General features: G+C 40.7%; 2 protein-coding genes across 5 annotated transcripts in view; one reads left to right on the top strand and one right to left on the bottom strand.

Annotated features, from left to right (window-relative positions):
• Positions 1-20,957, bottom strand: part of CHLSN (cholesin) — a 122,949-nt gene that overhangs the window by 56,091 nt on the left and 45,901 nt on the right. The gene's annotated exons all lie outside the window — the stretch shown is intronic.
• GPR146 (G protein-coupled receptor 146) overlaps positions 1-20,957 on the top strand; it is a 45,873-nt gene that overhangs the window by 22,468 nt on the left and 2,448 nt on the right. Inside the window, exon 1 of one of the 4 annotated variants that reach the window (XM_014267335.3) lies at positions 8,827-9,307. The exons of 1 other annotated variant lie outside the window; for it this stretch is intronic. In XM_014267335.3, the coding sequence (XP_014122810.2) occupies positions 8,920-9,307 (388 nt within the window). In that variant the 5' untranslated portion in view covers positions 8,827-8,919. Of the gene's footprint in view, positions 1-8,826; positions 9,308-18,288; positions 18,855-19,023; positions 19,203-20,957 lie in introns of those variants that run through there. 2 more of the 4 variants (XM_014267334.3, XM_014267336.3) reach the window with 2 other exon arrangements.

Raw genomic sequence — 20,957 nt, 5'->3', positions numbered from 1 at the left:
ATGGAGGCTGCAAAGCCTTCCTGCGAGAGCATCCTGAGGGTTTAACTTGCCTTGGAAGCCCACAGCCCCTGGGAATGAGTGTCACTAACAAGGGCTGAGCAGGGAGAAAGGGAAAGGCAAAGCCAAAGCCAAGCCCTGGTTGGCTCAGCAGGGAAGATGCACCTTTAGGAAAGACTTCTAATGTAAACTTAATCTGTTTAGATTTAAAGGACAGACAGAAAACTTCATCTTGTCTTCTTCAAGAGACCAGTTAATTCCATTCATGTCAGCACTTATGATGCAAACACCACCAATACTCTGGGGGGTATTTGCACACAACAAAAGAACATTCCTGGGTAAAAAGGGTGGCACCTGTTCAGCATGGAGAGGAACAGGGGACTTGTACAGCCCAGTCTAATGAGCAAAGGATGAGAAGCTAGAAATTTAATGTTAATTCCAGCTCTGCCAGTACCAGCTGCTGTTCTGTCTCCCTCAGCAGGTCACCTCATCTTTTTCATATTCTCCTATGTACAATAAACATTTTGGTGCCCAGTGCCCAACTCCCAGTTTAACATTCTAGTTAAATGCACTGCCTCCCTTTACTTTGATAAAGTACAGTCTGCATCAATAATAATACTTCTTAAAAATATCTTTCCAACTATTGTGAAACAGGAGCTGACTGTTTATGGAGTACTTATTTTTTTATGTCAGTTTACCATAGGGCCTCTTTACCCACAGGCTTACAGCTGGAGGCCCCAAGGCATTTTTTGGGAGTGGAAACTTTTTAAGTTCAGCTCTTAACAAATTTCCAGCCTGCAGTATGTTTTTCATTAGTCTACATGGTGTTATAATAAATGATGCACTTCCTCTTTCATTTTATGATTTTTTTCTTTAAACATGCAACACTTTTTCTGTGTCTGTTTTTTATTACTTTCAATATACTCAACCACACTAATCTTAGAGACTGTGTATAAGAACAGAAAGGATATATTGAATAAGATATCAGCTACAGCAAGACAAGCTTTTAAGTTTAAATTCTTCACTGAAGGCCAGTCATAAACCCATTACATGCATGCAGCTCCATGGGCAACCACTACTTTAGAGGCTATTGTTAAAAAAAATAATCTGTTACCCTAAAACCTAGAGTTGGTGTAGAAGAGGCTCCTCCAACATACTCACCTGCAAGATACTCAGCTACAAAAGTCTGATCCCACTGGCAATTCTCCACTACAGATCCCACTGTAGGTGTTTGTTTGCCTGCTTTAAATATATTTTTATATAGTTGATACATACACATTTTAAGACAGCCTTCCTTCTATATTTTCCCTCTCTCTGTAATTTTTAATAAGAATGTATTCCTGGGGGCTGACAGCACCAGGAAATTCAGTCTATGCCAACAAGAAGAGATTCCAGTCAAACATCATCATGTCTGGCATACTGTGTTTCATTTACAAATCTTTGATTTCTAAATGAATGGCAGTTCAAAGTACACATGAAACACAGATACTTTCTGCTTATGTACATAGAGATTGTTAGAGATTAAACCACTTTTAATTAAAGACTTAAGCAGGTGTCAGTTCATGGTACTCTCTGAATTTGGTTTAAGAAGATGTATGTTCCACAGTTACCCAGCAGCACATTAAATACAAGCAGAATCAAAGAGACTTTCCTAAACAAAGCCAAGAAAAGCTACTTTGTAAGAGAGTTTGAAGTTTGCTGCTACTGATCTGTCATTTATGGAACGTCACATACTTACTTGGGAAACATTTTAGAACACTTAAAAAATAAACAACCCCCCAGCAAACAGCCCCATGAGACAGAGCTCCGGGCCACACATGATGTGTTCATTTCAGTGGGGTTTTGCTGTGCCTCTGTTTGTGCATCTAACTACCCAGAGTTAATTTGCAGTGTCAAGGCCTAAACCAGATAATTTCAGAGCATTCTGGACTCAAATAACAAGAGTTTAAACATGGAAATGGAACTACTTCCAAGTAATTTTTCTCTATGTCATGCTTCAGAGTGAGAGCAATACGAGTGGCACCCTGTTTCACCATTACTCAAAGATTCTTCATTTCTTTTTTTAAAAGAAAATCCAAAGATTAATTTAAAGCCATCTGATGAAAATACCTTAATATTTACCTTCATATTTTGTTGTAATATATAGTGAATTCAAGTGATTTCAAAAGTTATCCTGGATGCTTCTCATTTCAGGATGTTAAATATTGGCTCTCAGAAATTTCCATTACACGTTGTCTGACAATATTTGCTGGTCTGGAGTACATGAACTGACTTTTAATTCTCACAGAGGTAATGATAATAAAATTTGTAGAAGTTGGGCATAGTTGACATTTTAGAATTTCGTATTTATTGCAAGTCCCTCCTTTCCAGGTCTGTAAAGTAAGTGTAAAAAATGGTTAGAACTGCCAAATGTATAAACTCTCTCAATCCTTTCATCAGTTACAGCTATTCTCAGGCTGGTCTCCTAATCACCCTTTAAAAATGAGGGCACCAGGACATCTTGGCAGCAGTGTTACAGCTGACACCTGAGGACAGTAAAGGAGCACACCTGTAATCCTGGATTTTATAACCAGTAAATGACAAGCTGAAGTCCCAAACCAGAAGCAGGCCATTGGAGAGCTGTGGGGGAGGCAGAGCCAGGATCCACCAGCTGCAGTCAGGGGGATGCAGGACGAGCAGGGCACAAAGACCAGAGCAAAGGCTGCTGACCAGCCAGGGCTGTCATCTGCAGCAGTGAAATACCAGCCTAAATCTCAAATGCTGCTTTAGGGCAGCCACAGCACGGCTGCAAAGGCAGAGTTTAAAGTGGCACAGGAGTGTTAACTTCAAAGCACAAGCTTTGGAGTTTCAACTGATCCTAAAGGGAGGACTGGGCATTGTTGTATAAACCAGCTTTCCCTTTGGCAGTGACCTTCCCCTACTTCTTTACTTTATTACAATATGACATATAAAGAAATCTAAAAAATAAAAGATAGTAGAAACCAAGATTTGTTTGCTTCAGCAATAAGGTACAAATCTGGAGTAACCATGAAGGCTCAAATTATAAAATATCCACCAGTGCAACACATGGCTCCTGAATTTTATCAAGCTGGCTGCAGGCAGTGTAAGGAATCTCCCTTAGCCAGGAAGGAAAAATGCCTAAATTCAGGTGAGATTCTTTTGTGCAGCTATGGCAGGCACAGGTTACAAAGTGGGGCTTTGTATGGCTGCTCCACCTCCAGCTTTATTTGCTGGGAGTTGGTTATGTAACTAACACAAAAGAAAATAACCATTTCTGGGTTGTTTTCCTTTGCAAGCCCTGGGCTGCCAGGAGGAACTCAGAGAATTCAAAAGCAGCTTCCCTTCTGTTGCTCTTTTGGGTGTTTCTCTTTGAAGTGGCACCCTGAGTGGCTGCTCATTCACCAGTTTTGTAGGTAGCCTTTAAAGAAATACTTTCCACCCTTCAAGCTTAAGTACAGAAACATACAATTAATTAAACCAAGTTAGTGGTGTTATTATTTCAGCCTTTTATTTCTACTTGGTGTCAGACTCTTAAGACGAAAGGACTCTTTGTAGTAGGATTTCAGACACTCTGGGGAAAATTGTGAACTTTAAGACTGATCTGATCTGGTTCGTGCAACACACGAACAATCTAAGGAAATCATTTAGCTACTGCTTAAAGGAAAATTCATTCTAAAATCCAGAAACAGTCAAACTTTGCAGTGTTACTGCGCTGTATTTAACTGATGATTTAACCCTTTGTTTTGACATGCTGGTTTTTAATCACTTTTTCCCCAACAAAAGAAGACTCTGTATAAAATATGGAATTTATGGAAAGTAGACTTCCTGGCTAGGAAATCTTTGGTAACCCCACTAACCTGCCAAATGGCTCTAATGCAACAAAAATTGCATCTATTGCTGCTTATAATTGTAGTGGCCAAACACCACATTACTGGTTTCCATATTTTCCTGGTGTGAAATGTTTGTAAACCAATCTCTTTCACCGGTGCCAAACTCCAGGAATACTCTCCAAGATGGTTTTAGTCCTTAAATTAAAAAAAAAAAAATTCCCACATTATGAAAAATTACTATGCAGAAAAGATCTCAGTGAATCCATTTTACCATAATGGCTCACTCCCATTTCCACACACTCTGTATGTTGTTTATTTTCATTCTTTGAGCATGGGATTTTAAAGCCATAATTATCTCATTTTCTCATAGTACAAACAGTCCAATTTTCATTCATTAAGGTCAACATTTTCATTGTATTCTTCCTGGTTTTTTCTTCCCTTTAAAATTTGCTATGAACAATAAATACAATAGATTTATGCCATCAAAATATCTCTTGGGGTAGAGATTTATTCATAAATTGTTTTTTCGCATGAGCATAGATCAAAAGTGGCAATGGTAAAATGAACAGCTAGAGGAAATTATGTTTTAACTCCTCAATTTCAACCTCAACTTCAAAGATTATTGTCCAACAATATTCTTCAAAATCTGGAAGGCTTCAAGAAGTAATGTGCAGTCAAGCAGATTTTAGAAGCTGGTAGCACTTCATGGTCAGCTGACTGTGAAATCCTACTCACTACCACAGTCTGGAAACTTGGTGCTTTACAACTTCTTTAAAGGGTTGAAGGGTGGGGAGACTGCAGCCAAGAATTTATTAAGGAGGACAGTAATACCCTGGACTTTTTCCTTTGCTTGTGCTTTCTCCTGCCTCTCCTGTGCTGCAAAGTGAGCAGCAGTGCCTTCAGCCTGTCCTGTGAGCTTCACAAAACACACCCAGAGGGTTAAAGCCCTTCCACCACCTGAGGTCTGCAGAGGAAAGAGCTGCTGCAAGGCTGCTAACAGGAAAAGGTCAGGAGCTGTGTATTATATCCTGTACGTTTGGATTAGCCACAATAGCTAAATAAACTGATCTGATGTCTAATGACATTTTCAAACAGTAGCTAATAAAATTAGCCAAAGTATGCAGAGACAAAAGATGCACATGGACACACCAAAGAATATCTCTAACACATCTACACAAGCAGTGACATAACAGAATTTCAGCAGTTTGGCCACACCAATCAGGGTCAGATATAAAGGAACTCAAGTTAAAAAACCTGCTGAATAGAAAAGACAGAAAAGACAGATACTCCTGACTTGCCTATTATTACCACTCCTATTGATATGCAGCTATCAGGTTTTTGGCACAGAATCATGTTTTTGAAACAGAATCATGGTCTTTTCTAAATAAAGTAAAAGGCATGGTACTGACATGAACCACAAGCTTGGAATACTTTGGGAAAGCTTCTATGAATTAGCAGGGTTAGCAGGTGTGAGGGATTTCCACTAAAAATCACATGAGGATCCTGGGTCATGTCAGCAGAGGAAGGAGCTGTAAAGGAGGAGATTCCCACCCCTGTAATGATGGAGCTGGCACAAGGAGGGTAACCCTGAGCTGCCTCAGCTGCTCAGAGCACTGCAGTGCCCCTCAGAATGAGCTTTCTTGTCCCACTGGATACCAAAAGGCGCCACTCGCTTTCTGGTGGCCCTCAGCAGAAAAGAAGCTGTGCCTAGCTATGAAACATCCAGCTTCCACAGGCAGTTTCACCAGAGCTCATCTGGAACGGCCCTCAGGGAAAGCTGGGTGAATTCCTCAAACCAGAGACGCTGGTTCTGAGGAATGAATGTATGATTAATGGAGTTGCAGCACTGGTACAGTTGTGGTCGCCTTTTTAAAGCTTTCCATCAAAGTTCTTGCAACCTGAAATACTGTAGCAGATGAAAAACGAAAGGGACTCAAAGCTGTGCTCATATAAAAGGCAGTGCTAAAGCAACTAATCTAAAATGTGCAAATAAGTCTTGCTTACCTCAGCTGATTTGCACATTCACTTTCATTTTTTTATGTAATTACCAAAGCATTTTCAGACTTGTTATGACCAAATATGAACTTGCTGAATATTCAGACTAAGATGAAACAGAAATAAACAGTCTTGAATGAATCCCATTAATACTACACCTTGCTTTACACTTGAAACAGTAATACTGAAAATGAGAAGGAATGTCAGTGGGGATTGGCTTCAGTCTGTGCAATGAACCAGGAGATCTTTGCTCAGTCTCTCTATCGTGAACCACCAACTGCTTGCATTCCTTTGAAGGTACCAGCTTAAGATAAAAGTATACTGAGGAATATTTGTGATAATCCTTTTAATGGATAACCACTCTTTATAGACACTCTGCACATGGGTATGAAGGGCTGAAACACACACACTAATTCACTAATATTATAGTGATGCTTCAATGAAACCACTTCAGCTCATAAAAATAATGCTCTGGCAACCACAGTCCTGAATAACTACTTTCACTTTAACCTTGTGATTTGTTTAATCCACCTGAATCACTGAAACTGTCTAAGTTACTGCACAGAGCAGTCCTGGAAGGTGAACTTCTAAAAGGCATTATAATGTTGAACAAAATTGCACAGAACTTTGTTCTGGTCTTATTTAGCTTCTGTAAGTAAAAACTACTACTAGAATTGTCTATCAGATGTAGCAGCATGTTAGGGACATCAGCACCTTAAACATATAATGACTTGAACATCTGAATCACGACAGATTATTCTGCAATCTTCACTGTTCATATCCCATTTTCATATTACCAAGGTTACCTGTAATTATGAACTTCAAGGCTGTGCATTAACTTTATAGAACAATCAGCCATGAGAGACATAATTGGGGCAAGGTGGACAGGGAACTGCCATATTTAATTCAGTGTATGAATCAACCCAAAAATATTGAACAGTACACTGTATCTGAAAATTAATCTTGTGAGGAGGCCTCCAAGGTTTCTGTGATCCCTGCTGCTTAGTGGACACAAAGAAAAACTGCATTATGTTCTGTGTGTTTCATGTTCACACCAGACACCTGTCCAGCTGAACCTCTGCCACATGCGCAGCAAAAATATCTGGCTTGTGCTTAAAGGTGTTTTAGGTCTGGGGTAATTTACCTGGCAGGTCACAGAAGAGGCTCCACCTTCACTGAGGTTTGTGCTTGCTGACTTTGCAATGAGGCAGAGTTAAAAAATAAGTCACTAAAGTAAACCTCAACATTTCCCTCAGTCCTCTTGCAGCTGTGTGGCAAGGACCAAGTCTCAGCACAAAACCCCATCCATAGATCTACCCATGGATTCTTCATTCATTTTAGGGTTAATCTCCTTTATGGCTGATAAGTAGAAGCATCTCTTACACTTTACTGCTCTGGGGAGGCCAGAAAACACAAGAAATATCTGGAAAAGTTCTGTAAGTATGGATATTGTTGAAATGTGCTTTACGGTCAAAGCACAACAATCTCTTCCCCACAAGTTCCCCAAGTAACTCCAGGTGTTCAACTACCACTTGTGACTACAAGCTGTAGTTACACAGCATCATTGTGGCAGGGATTCTCTATCTCTACACTCCAGCAAACCTTGCAGAAAGTCTGCTGGACAAACCCAGCCAGGAAAATGGAAAAAGTATTAGGTTGTGGGCACTGCAGCCTGAAAGAAGTGATGGACTGGCAGGGCCTATGAGAGCGAGCAGTTGCCTCTATAAAACCAGGAGAGCAGCAGACTCGAAGGAGCCACGTTATTACCCCCTGCTCTCCCTGGAGACCAAAGGAGTGCTATTCCATCTCCCAGTCTCTGCACTTCTGTCCTGCAAAAAGCTGATATGCTAAAGTTTATGAGGGCTGAATTTCAAAAGGAAAGCACACTTCCCCTTCAATTCCATGCCCAACTGTCACTGGTATTATCAAATATAAATCAACAACACAGCTTGGGTTTTCTTCTCCGTGTTTCAAAATACAAACCATACATAATGGCTTAACCAAATGAGTGATAAGTATGAAATATTACAAGCATTAAAAAGGAAAAGTCATAATCCTGGGCTGCCCCACACTGTCTCCTCAAAGAAATATTACTTCAGAGATTAAAGAAGTGCTTGTTTATTTAACAATTTGACCAATCTCCAACAATGGAAAATCTAATGGAAAATACTTACAGGGGACCTACCAGCAGAGCTGCTGTGTGATAGACATTGTAAATAGAGACTTGGGGGGGGGTTAACTTTAATATAAACAATAGAAGCTTAGCCAAAGGGAACAAAAAATAACTGAACTAAGCAAATATTTAGATCATGAATACCAACATTTAGAATGTTCTCAGGTGTTAACCTTAGAGCCTATCTCAGAGTCCTGTTGTGAAGTTTTAGCTTCTAAGAAACTGTAAAATTAAAAATAAGCAATTAATGGTATAGAACAACAAAATACATTTATATTACATACACTAAAGAAGATTCACATGCTAACATGAAAGACAAGTTCTTCATTCATTTTATGGGTCAACTCCTTTATGGTTAGTAAGTAAAATCATGTATTCAACTTTACTGCTTTGGGGAGGAAGGAAAACATATAAATTATTTCTTCACCACAGTTTAAAAAGGCAAATTATTTAAGGACTATTTGTATTCAAGCTAAATAGACGGAATCATGATGTTACAGGCTTTTTATTCAAATGCAAAGAATTTACATGTACCTACCACCTCATTAAAGTCAGATGATAGAGCAGCACCATTTTCCTTACATGATTCTTTTTCCCCCCAATTAAAATGTTTCTTCTGAATGCATAAAAGACTTCTGAGGTTTACAGTATTTTTTAAAGCTCACATTGGCTCTTTTTCAAGTCTAATGTTGGTTACTGTGTAAATCTCCAGAGGCCAAGTGGATGTTGCATTGTGTTTCTGAGGTGGGGGGGATGAGACTCCCGGCACACACAGCTGTGACGAGCAGCTCTGAAGAAAATCACACCTCACTAACATAATATTTTTGTCAGCCTGGCTCATTCTGGCCATGACTGTGTCAATGTGCACAGAGTAGCTGCTCTGATGGTCAAATTCTTTTCCTGTACCAAAGCTCTCTGGGTTCGATGCAGCCGCTGTTTGTCTCCCGTTACGTAACAACACCAAGGGCTGAACTGTTACCCGAACCGCAGCGTGTCCTTCCCCTCTGTCCTTTCCAAAACCCTTTCCCAACCAGGGGCAGGGTACACAGCACCGTGCCCAGGGCAGGATCAGGCCCTGGTGGTGCCAGAGCTCCAATGAGAGCGTGTGGCTGCAGCTTAGGGGATTATGAGCACGTATGTGCAGGGCAGTCACATGTGCCCACAGTGCCCAGCGCCACGCCGGGGGCACCGCGGCTCCCAGGGCTTGCTCTGCCCCAGAAAGGAGACACTGCACTCTCTGCTGGGCTCACTCACAAAAGGGACTGGCTTGATGGGCAAAATGCTTCTGCGACAGCAAGGCAGAGCCTCCCAGGTGAGATTTTAAGCAATTCTCCTTTTAGATTGCTTTAGGTTTTTAAGAGACTAGAAAGAATTTACATAAATGCATCTACGCCTTGCATCATGCCGTCATTAGAAAACAATGTTTGGGTTTCAGATAACAGTTCTTTAGGGAAAACATCACTGTTTGAATTTGCCACACTCCCACTTTTATCTGGCTGGCCAAAACAAAGTTATAGTTGCTTTTCTTGTGCATATCAATTTTCATGCACATTAGGCTTGATTTCTCACTGTTTCTTTAGGCAATAACTATGTGCTTTAATTTTTTTTATTTATTGCTCTGAGTATACAAGATCTTTATGTTTCTGTATATTAAATCCAGAAGTATTACAGAAGAGAAGTACAGCAGAGGAATTGATCAAAAGTTAATCCAATTAGTCTTTAAGAGAGAAAAAAAGTTCTCTGTGAAAGTGAGATCCTTATGAATCTTTTATTCATAGGATAGTAATGAACATGCAGCAAATCATACTGTGAAATATTATTGCAAAGCAGATAGACACAGCGGTAACTAATTAACTAATTAATCACAATTAAGTTGCATTTCCATTTATATTATAAAAGAAGGTAAGCCAAAGGCAAACTTCAAAGCACCAAAAATTTCCTAACTGCTTTCAGCAGACGCTTTGAATAAGCAGAATGACTGCTGTCCTTTTAGCCTCCATAAGCATTTTTAACTTCACTAATCACAGTGATTTTTGCAAATCTGTTTTCTACTGTATGTAGCAGAATACCTACTCTCCCTTAGGGCTCTGTCAGCTGAACTTAATTTTGTTCTGATAGAAATGCTAAAGTAGCATAAAAGGCAGCACCCTATTTGTCATGCCAGCATCACATCTGGCACGGGTTTGATTGGCTCCATCATTTAAGTCTGAGCAGAATTCCATGGATTTCTACACAAGTCAGACTGATTCTGAAGTGACGCAACAAAGTTAATCAAATGTCTGATCAAAGTGATTCATGTAAACATCAATGTTTGTGATTAGCACTTCAGACTGATTAGTCTGAACTCCTGCATGCAGGATCTGAATATCAGATAAGAGGCTATCAGAATATTCTACGTATCTTCCACAACAGCCACAACAAGTAGAGCTCATTTAGGTGAAGACAGACCAGCAGGCTCCAGTGGCCTCCCTACAAACTGTGCTTTACTGTTCTCAGCACCCAGTGCCTGTGTGGGCTCTGTCAAAACAACCATTTATCAATCATTAGTAAGAAACTGGCTCTCTGACAAACTAATTACTCCTCAGGCTTCCACCCATTAGCACAGGAGGAAGCAGATTATACATTTATTTCTGTGGTGGGCTGACCTCAGCTGGGCACCAGGTACCCAGCAGAGCCACGCTCTCACTCCCCTCCACAGCTGGACAGGGAAAGAAAATAGAATTTAAGGCTTTTGGGTTGAAAGAAGGAGGCGGAGAGATCACTCTCCCACTACCATCCTAAACAAAACAGACTCAACTTACAGAAAAATGAATTCATTAACAATCAAATTAAAGTAGGGTAATGAGAAATAAAACTTGCCATATAAATCCAATATATCAGGGCTCCTGCAGTAACAAAGGTGCTACAGAAGTTATTTTTGCTTCCTGAAGCAGGCAAGACTTACTAAAAACAGCATGTTACCTATAGAGGACACTAAGAAATCGCTACAAAAAATCTGTTCAAATTTTTAGAGAGTTAATTACTGTATGGCATGTGAATGGATACACTGCAGTTACTAAGCACTAGGACTTATTTCCATGTCATTAACGTGGCTGTAGTTCCAGGAATTTGTACAAATCCTAACCATGGCTTTCCAAAATACCATGGAATGGATGCAGCGTGGGCAGCAGATGGGTACTGGTAGCAGACTCCAGGTGTGACTTCACAGATGTTTCTGTAATGGGAGGCTTTAGGTTTAAAGAGTCCAGGTTTACAGAGGTCTCAGACTCCTTTACACATTTCTTCCCACAAAATTACTTTGGGGTGGTTTTTTTTTTGCTCTTGGAAACATTTGTCCAGCCTCATGTTGCCCTGGAAAAACAATACCCATTGAGAGTACCTAAGGAAGCATCCCCGCCCACAGGTCTGTGGAAGGATGGCCAAGGACTCAAATGAAATCATCAAATACTTAAACCTGTCAAATTATTTGTCAGCATCCCAGAACAGAACATGTTTAAAGCTTATTTTGACGTTTGATATATGCATACAGCTTCAGTGGGGAGTCTTAGAAGAAATTGGGTTTATTGGTAGAACATTTTGATGACTAAGGGATAAAAGCTCCCTGTCACTGATAAAGTGGAGTTGGGAGTGGCACATGGCAAGCAATAAGTGGACAAATCAGAACTCATTCATGTCAGAAAGATGCCTCAAGGCCCTGGTAAATGAAAATTCTTATTCTAAATCTTGCCATCTAATTATAACCAAACTTAGATCAGCATTAATATTATACTAGACCCCCTGGAATGTAAATTTATAGTATTTTATTCACACATTATAAATGGAATAAGATGTAATCAGTAATTATGCAAGTTCATCCAGAAGGCAGCTAGAAAATGCTATTTCCTTCACCAGGCAGTGAAAATTAAAAGCCACAGGAGTGTCAGGAACAAGATGTCTCAGACTTGCCAGCAATTAACAGAAAGATATGTTTATCTCCAGCGGATGTGACAAATTTTGAAGTCATTTCAGCCTTAGTACAACTCTGAGGGCTGATTTTCCCCTTCAAACTCAAACTAGTTTTACAATTCTTCTATATGCTATCTGATAAGGAACTATGTCAGTATTTCTGCTTTTACTGGAAACCTGGTCCCTGTGGTCAGGGTCTGTTCCACAAGAGCTTCCTCCCCAGCCAACGTGATGCTCTGGTTGATTAAGTCACCGAGTCAGCTTTCACCAGTGTGTCTAATAGGAAACAGCATTATGTTATAGTTTCCAGGAAAAGTACCATCTGTGCCTCCTGCCAGGCTCTGCAACTGGCACCAAAAGACCTCTGGGGAATGTTTCTGTACTGCCAAATTTCAGCAGAGCTCCCTGCCACAAGCCCTGAGCACGGGTGAAGCTGACAAACAGCGGGGGGAAGATAAGAGCTGCAGTTTCCACCCTGCCAGCTCACTGGGCCAACTCATTTACACAGCAATTCCAGCGCAGGCCGTGCACCTTTGACACTCTCTTCCTGGAATAAATTCAGTCAGCAAAGCCCAGAATTGCCATAATTTGCATGAATTTTGATTGGCGAGAATCTGCCTTTTTTACTGGAATGATGCTGATTTACATGAACCACAAGTACAAACATTCCTTACCTGGAACCTGGGCAATTCCAAAATGCTGGAAATACAGAGGCCCAGGCACCTGCTATCTTTATCTTGTACGGTGTAAATGACCTGTTTGCACTTATTACCTAAAAAAATTTTACCATAAAACTGTTTTTTGTATTATCTCAAATATTACAAAGGACTCTGCAGAAGTTTGTACAATATGATGATCTTTACATAAAAAACAGGAACAAGTAACTTTCATGATTTTTTTCCCACAAACCAGTCTGAACTGACCTGTCGCTCTACAGTTTAAGTGGCTGTAGGTACTGGGGGCAAGATTCCTTATATTTAAACATCAATGATTGCAAGTTATGAAAAATTTATTAACAAAATCACCCACTGAGTCTATTAAGTTCCTTAAGTCAGAATAAATGAATGAAATAGTTCGGTTAAAAACTGTGGGATAAAGTCCCAGCTGCTCTGAACATCAACATTACAACAGTAAAGATGCCTTCTGAAGGTCTCTGTTAAATCCACTGAGTTGCAGTACTTAATACTAAAATAATCTGCAACTTACATTCAGTTTTAAACTGAAGGAAATTACTTGCTTGTGTGCAATTATTTTCACTGGCTCACCAATTACAAGCACACTGAAAATTCTTACAAAGGTTAAATTCTTTAGAAGTTTGTTTTCAGTGAAGCAGTTAAAAGAATTAATACATATACATAACAACTTTCAGTCATTTTGACACTGAATGCTATTTAAGGTTGCTGCTATGTAGTTTTAAAGTGGGATAGCTACATCAAAATCAGCTTCCAAGTGCTCTGAAAACATGGAGCAGAACTGCAGCAGTGCTAACTGGCTGTTCAGCACTCTGAATGGCGCCATCTACTCTGCTGATGCTTAAAAGCTGTCACTTCTTGTATTCCAACTGGTCAACTTTATAAAATCCAGAACTGGAAGCACCTTACGTAAGCTGATTTTCTAATACTGCATTCATTCTAATTATTCCTGTTATTTAATACACCATAAGTTCCTGGAAGTGAATAGGAATACTAGGAAAATTACTCAGGTTTTGTTTTGCATATAGCTTAATCTTTTTTAAAAGCATTATATAGTGGGTATTAGAGCATCTCCAAATTGTCTCTCATGTCAGGATCCCTGGCAGCTGAGGCCTGTAGATAGATGAATACAGGTAATCACTGTGTAAATTCATTCTGCCTGATGGAATCCTCGCCTTTAGAACTGCCCAAAAGTAAGGTATTTCACTTTTTGCAGTGATGAAATCTTTAAGTATTAAAAGCTGCACTGTTCACTCTGTAGTGCATTCTTTCTTGCTGCACAGAACATTTTAAAAGAAACAATATGTCATGTTTTCCATATAGAAGCTGTAACAGAATTCGGTGATAAAGCTAAGTCAGGAAGGGGTGGAGCAGCACCATCAGTGCCACTCATCCACGCGGGGACAGGGAAAACTTAACAAAACAAGGCTGAGTTTATGGAGTTAACCCGTGCAGAGCCTCCAGTGCAGCTGATCCCCAGCAGCTGCCAGGAGGGCACAGCCACTGCAACCCAGCTGCATTGCAAAGAAATGAACAGCACAAAATCTGGAGTGGCAGATGTGCTTGGCAGATAGCATCTGTGTCTGAGCAAGGGACTCCTTCCACACAAATCTTTAGGGGCTGCAGTGCTGGGCTCTCTCCTCTCCACAGAACTTCTACCCCATGGTAGGTGGCTTTTACAACCTTCCAGAGCAACACAACACTGCCACTCTGCAACAGATCTAAAGGGCTCTTAAACACACCATTTAGCAGTTTTGATTATGGTTCCCAGAGTAGCTGATCTTTTTTATCTTCCTTTATTGGAGTATATTATCTGTTCTTATAAGCTTTAAGCTGTTTAGAAATTGAGAGGGAGAAAGATAAACTAAAGCAAATATAATTATTCATTTCTGATGGATACACACATTGTTTTGAGCAACTTTGTACGAACTCTAAAAACAGAAGAAAGTTCTGCAGTTCTAACCTATTAGAGAATATGCACATCCTGAAAAAAGTTACCATACCCTAAAATCCAGTTTTCTTCCTTCTTCCTAACAAAAAGCCCATCTGAACTCATTTCTTGATGCTTAGTGACCCATGGCAGCAATTTGCAGAGTTACTTTTGACATGGCCTTATATGAACTCAGATTTCCAAAGAGCTGAACAATCTAAACAGAAACCCAATGTGCAAATGACATCGCTAATAATTATATTACATTAATAATTGTACATATTATTTATATATGTAATAATAACAATGATAAATAACAACAACAAAAGGTCAAAACAGGAGGGGAAAAGCATCTATTTAGCAGATTGCCAGGGCAGTAAGCAGATTATCATGGCACTAGTGGGATCTGAATTACCAGGTAGCTCCTATGCAAATGATTTATCACAAAGATACTGTTTATAGAATGAGAGGATAAACAAATGAGACAGGGGTTGCCAACATCTGTGGAACAATAACAAAGGTCACCCACCCACAGAAAGGAGCTCTGAAGACAACATATATTCAGAATTTCTGGAAAAGCAGAGTGAGCAACATCAAAGGGGGACCAATGCAAAATATCAAGGCCAATTTCAGGAACATGGGTATCTCTGTACTCATGCCACGTGCAACAGAAACGCACTCCTACAGTTCTTGAGAATGTAATCTTTATTGCTGATCCAAAATACCAAAGAACAGCATGACATATCCCACAGAAAAGTCACAAAGCAGAAGTGAAAGCGTGTCATGCTTGGAAGCCCTGTCATCATTTGGATGGGATACTGTGCGTGTGTCATATGAGCAAATAATGATGGGAGGTGCAGTGTTAATTGTAAGGGAGTCATCAGGGAGAGATAAAGAGGAAAACATTGGCCAGGCAGATAGGAAACTAAATTAAGAAATCAGGAAATGTACATAAGAATTTATGCATGGAGAGAAGGAATGTAAAAGGAAAAACATTAGTCCAAAGGAAGGCAATTACGTATAGAGGTGGAAATGGGTTCACAGCACTCAAATTGTGCAGAATCAAGGAGGAAGCAAGAGTTGAGTTATGTAAGTGAAAAATCTTGGGTTTATTTTAATTATTAATTATTGCTATGCTGCTATTAAAGCAAGTTATATAGCAAAGGGAAAGGGTTTAGAAAACCAAAACCTGAGCCTAATGAAGGGTGAAATCAGCAGGACCAGAATGTTGGGTGACTACTCTTCCATGAGCTGACTGGCCATAAGTAGCAAACCCCTTGTTCCCTCTCTTTCAACTGACCTGCTCTTGCTTTTTGATTTATACTTTTTAAAATATCCAACATAGGCTTACTACATTCAATGCTACTCTGTATCAATTATCCTTGTTTGATCGTGCCTTCTTTCACCTTGCACTGCAATGAATTAACCACATTATAAATGGAACCAGTATCAATTATGAACTTCCCCTGCCAAACTGGTCAATGGTTGCACCACAAAGACATAAATGACAGGGTTGGAAGGGGCCTGTTTTTCAGCCCAGCCCCCAGTATCAAGCAGGATTTTCTTCTCCACTCATGTTAAAAGCATTTTATCTGAGCTGTATCATTACATTATAAACAGTAGCAACTCAGCAACTGCACGAGAAAAGTATATTCCTATTTGCTTGCAGCGCTGCATTTCCCCCCTCACATCTAACCTGAGATATTTAGTTTTACTTTTTTATATCTCCAGCCTAGAAGTCATTTGCTAATCCCTATGGTATGTGTATAAGCTAGTAAGCCTAAAGAAATGTCATGTTACCCAGACTGAGAGGGAACAGCAATGTGACACTTCACTCTCCAGCACTTGAGAATTCAATGTGCTCTCCTGGATGTACAACTAATTGTAGCTTTCTAATTTTCAAAAAAATTGGTCATCCATTATTTAAAGTTTTAAGAATTAATCCTTAAGTAATATTCAGCATGCCCCTTTCAGAAAGCACCTTTCAAACCCTGATGAGGAGCTGACAATCTACTAAGCCATGGTTTATATAGACATACAGCACTTCTGGCCGTGATTTTTAGTTTGCTCAGTCTAGATCTGAAGGAAATCTGTGCTGCCCAGCAAAGTTCTGTGCAGGGCCCAGCCTTCCCCTAGGGAGCACAGGGTTTCAGTGTGTAGGAACTGAGATCCTGTGGGAACTCAGGAGGACGTGACAAAGGTACAAGTGTTTGGCATGTTCAGAGACCTCGCTGGCAACAGCTTTATTAGCTATGTACTTTACTAGCTATTAGTTTATAATGATACCACAGCTTGTGAAAACACACTGAGAGATCAGAAAAAACAGGTAAGAGCTACATCACACATAGATGATAATAGAGCAAGCAGACAAACCACGTGTTGTATAAACAAAAAAATCTGCAGTAAAAAGAGACAATGCTGCAGCTGGATGAAGGGTTGGTTTTTTAAGTCAAATAAAACAATCCAAGCGTAGAATGGTCACGCTTCAAACTCTTACCCAACCTGCTCTGCAACTTAGTGCTGCATTATGAATGGAAATGTCTGAAAAAGCCTGACTGCAGCTATGGACTCTGTAAGACAACTGAGCAGAACTTCATCTTTTTCTCATTATTTAGAGTTCATTTTATGGCTCTTTTCTAAAATAATCTTTGCCACCAAGTGCTGTCAGCTTCTTGTGCTGTGTTGCAAGAAGTTTTTACTTAAGTACTTCATGGACATTGTTATCTAAATAAAACCACCTTCAGCTTTAATGGAGTGTAAGGACATTGGCTTTTGGCCAAGTATGAGCACTCTAAAAGTGCTTCTACATGAATACCTTTCCTACTTTGCTGTTCCCCTGGTGAACTTAGGGTGATTAAAGTCCTTCTAAGTTCTGAAGCATCAAAAATGTGATGCCACAGTTTGTAACATGAAGTTATCCACAGCACACACAAAATTCTGTCTGTGGACTATCTATCAAACAGGAATGGGGGAATTTTATGCTTTTGGGAGCTGCGGTGGTTTTACAAAATTTGTAATGAACGTTTACATACAAACTGTGGTCAGATTGAGTGACTCAAGACAAGCAGGATGACCATTTTTAGACTTCACAGGATACTCAGGAGTTGGAAGGGACCCACAAAGATCTAGTCCAGATAAATGGCCCATATGGAGATCAAACCCACAACGTTTGTGTTAGCATCATGCTCTAAACAACTGAGCTAATCTCAGCTTTAGTGTTTTTCCGGTATTTATTTCATATACAGCTGCTTATTTTTTCAATAAGGGATACTACATTGGTGTTTATTTGCTATGGAATAAAGCTTCAGAATTTCTAAATATAAGCCAAATTATTTTGAAAAAGGCAGCTGTCTGTTTGGGTTGGTGATATCAATTGGAAACATACTTCAAAGGTAATCCCTTTTCATTAGTCTGAGGAGTTTCCATATAAACAACAGAACAACCACAGGAAAAAATTCATTATAGGATAAATTATCAATCTGCAGTTCAAAAGCTCTTTCAAGAAGTGATCCATTTTAAAGTTGTGTTAAATATAAGCATTCACATCTATTAACTGCAAGTGAAATGCAAATATCCTTCAGATTAATCAACTTTTTTTAAAAAGGAAGCAGAATGGAACTCATAACACCATCGCAAAATGAGGGTTATGTTGTAACATCTTTTCACAATGCCAAAGCAATCTCCAAATTCAAAGTAAACGCTCAGAAACGTTTCTTCCTACTTTGTTTTAAAAGCTGGCTCATGTTTGCCAGTACCACAAGCACCTGTGCACTTTGTAGTACAGGAATTTTTAAATACTGATTGTTCAGGATATATGGACTATGAAAATGAAACCTCAAAGCTACATATTCTCATCCCGAGTTAAAAATAAACCCACGCTCTTGAGTGAAGGCTGTTGACTGCACTTGCAGGGAATGGCACGGGCTCTGCAGCAGCCCTGCAGAACCCCAGCACCGATGACAAAACCATAACAAACCTGCACGCCCATGGATTTTAAGCAGCAAATCGAAAAACCCAGGGACTACAAAGCGAGCTGGATCCGACAGCTCCGAGCACAACCTCTCACTTCTTGAAACTGGCTGTAAACAGGGGAAGGGAGGGGCCAGGCGCCTGCCAAGCCAAGCAGAAACTTGTGAGTAACTTAGAGAGGCAAAACAAGTGCAGCGCCGGCAGCGGCTCCCAGCGCGGTGCCGGGCCAGCACCATGACCCCCGGGAGAGCCACGCCGGGGCCTGGCGGCCGGCTCGGTGCCCCGGGAGGGCGGCGGGGGGCGGCGGCACACGGCAATTAAAGGTGAGAGGCTGCGGGGCTGCGGGCGGGACGCGCGGTGCCGCTGCCCCGGCGGGCGGGGATCCAGCGCGATCCCGGGGTGAGAACGGAGGATCCGGGCAGCGCTGGGGCCGCCGCAGCCGGGGCACCGTAAACAAGAGGCTGCTGCAGCCGGCACTTATGCAACATTAGGGACCTGGGGCTGCAGCGCTGCCGGAGAGCCGGAGCGGGCTCCCCGCGCTCCGCACGGTGACCCCGGGGAGCGAGCCCGGCACGGCAGAGCCGCCCTGGCAGCGACAAAGGCACGGCCGGGCCGGAATGTGAGCGGGGCCTGCGCTGCACAGCACAGAGAACAGGGTCAGTGCTTCGCTGGTAAGTCAGCATTCAGCACCGGGGGTTGGGGCTGCAGCCGCAGAAATACCTCACCTGGGAGCTTGAAAGTCATCAAGAAGGTTTTCCGAGAATTTTAGTTTTGGGGTTTATTTTTGCTCATCTCAGAGGTAAATGTTGTCACTTTCCTAAGATTACTGTTTAACAGAATGAATGGCCTGCCATTTCTGTCATTAAAACAGAACTGTAGTGTTTAACCGCACTTGGAGGACGTAAAGAAAGAATAAGGGTAATGACTAAAACCATTTGTGAAACCAGACATCCCCCTGCTCTGTAAAATACAAAGCCTGGTAGCAAACACTGTTGATCTTCTGAGACAATATACAGGCAAGTTATTCAGTGGCTGATGTAATTCCGTCTGGAGTAATCAAAGCTACATGCTTAAGGATAAACCTACATAATGGAATTACGTGATTGTACCCATGCCTGTGCTTAGTCACCTTTGCACTCAACAGAATGCATATATTTGCAATATCTAGTTCCAGTCTGCTGCTTGGCTTGAATCGAGTCATAACCATTCAATGAGATGTAGTTTTGGTTCCCTTCAACTGCGAAAAAACCAGCTTTTCTTTTTCTTTCTTAAAATCTTAAGCCAACAGATGCTTCCTGAAAACAAACGGCATCGTTATCAGTGCTCAAAAATAGAATGAGAATAGATAGACAACATAAAATATTATATGGTCCACTCAACACAACAGTATAGCTGAAGAACTGATGTGAAAAAATGAACCAAAAAAGTCAAGTTTTCCCACAAAGGTGAAAACAACCTTTGAAAACAATAGAACTTCTGGTGCTGCCACAGAAGCTACTTCTCTGAGGAAATCCAACATGGGACAGTGGAATAAATATTTGCTTGCCCAGCTAAAATTACTGTATTTTTAGCCTGACTTTTGGCTCAGCTTATGTTATTTAGAAGAAAAATGCACACAAAACAACTGCAGCGGGAAATAACACATGGAAGTTGACACAGTTTTGGGACAAGTTTTGTACTATGGCTGAAGAGTCAGAGGATTAGCACCAGGGAGATGCAGTCACGTACTGTATGCTCACAGACCCCACACAGTATAATTTAGCCATCTGGTTCATGGAGTATAGCATGTTGTCTAGTAGCATTCATTTTCATTGCACAATGTTTATTGTGGATTGATTAAATCTTGCTCTCCCTCTGGAAAGAATCCAGGTATGAGTACTTACACTTTGCTATAGGTGCTGACGGAGGAGCACACAAAACCACGGCAGTGTGTGACAGGCAGAGTACGTGACACGGGGAATCACCTGCTGCACCAGCTCTACTGCCCCTGAAATGCCATCACTAACAACCACGATTTTAAGGCTCTGCCTGTTTTGAGTTGCACTTCAGAGATTATTTCTCATTCCTGCATTTTGGAAAGCGACTTTACACAACTGCTTTGAAGTTCACTCAGTTTCAGTTAAAATGCTATCTCTACTGATGATAAAGCAAAGATGGCTGGGCCACAACTGCTGATAGTAGCATACTTTTTAAAGAATTCGAGCTATTTTGAGAGGAAATGATAGCTGATTCTTGCCTTTTGGAGAGTCAGGCTGCCCTGATATTAAGTTCCCTGGACTACAGAGGTCCATTGTTTTTTTGAAACTAAATGGTTATAAGGTTGGGAGTCTGAATAGAAACTGACCTATTTAAAAAAAAAAACCACAACAAAACCAAACCCCCTTACACCTCATTTCCCAGTATCCTCTAGTCTTTGTCTGTTTTAT

The sequence above is a fragment of the Zonotrichia albicollis genome, chromosome 16, assembly GCF_047830755.1.
Source record: "Zonotrichia albicollis isolate bZonAlb1 chromosome 16, bZonAlb1.hap1, whole genome shotgun sequence".
Classification (NCBI taxonomy): Eukaryota; Metazoa; Chordata; class Aves; order Passeriformes; family Passerellidae; genus Zonotrichia; species Zonotrichia albicollis.
The sequence above is the reverse complement of the archived record's forward strand: the minus strand, read 5'-3'. Positions and strand labels throughout refer to the sequence as shown.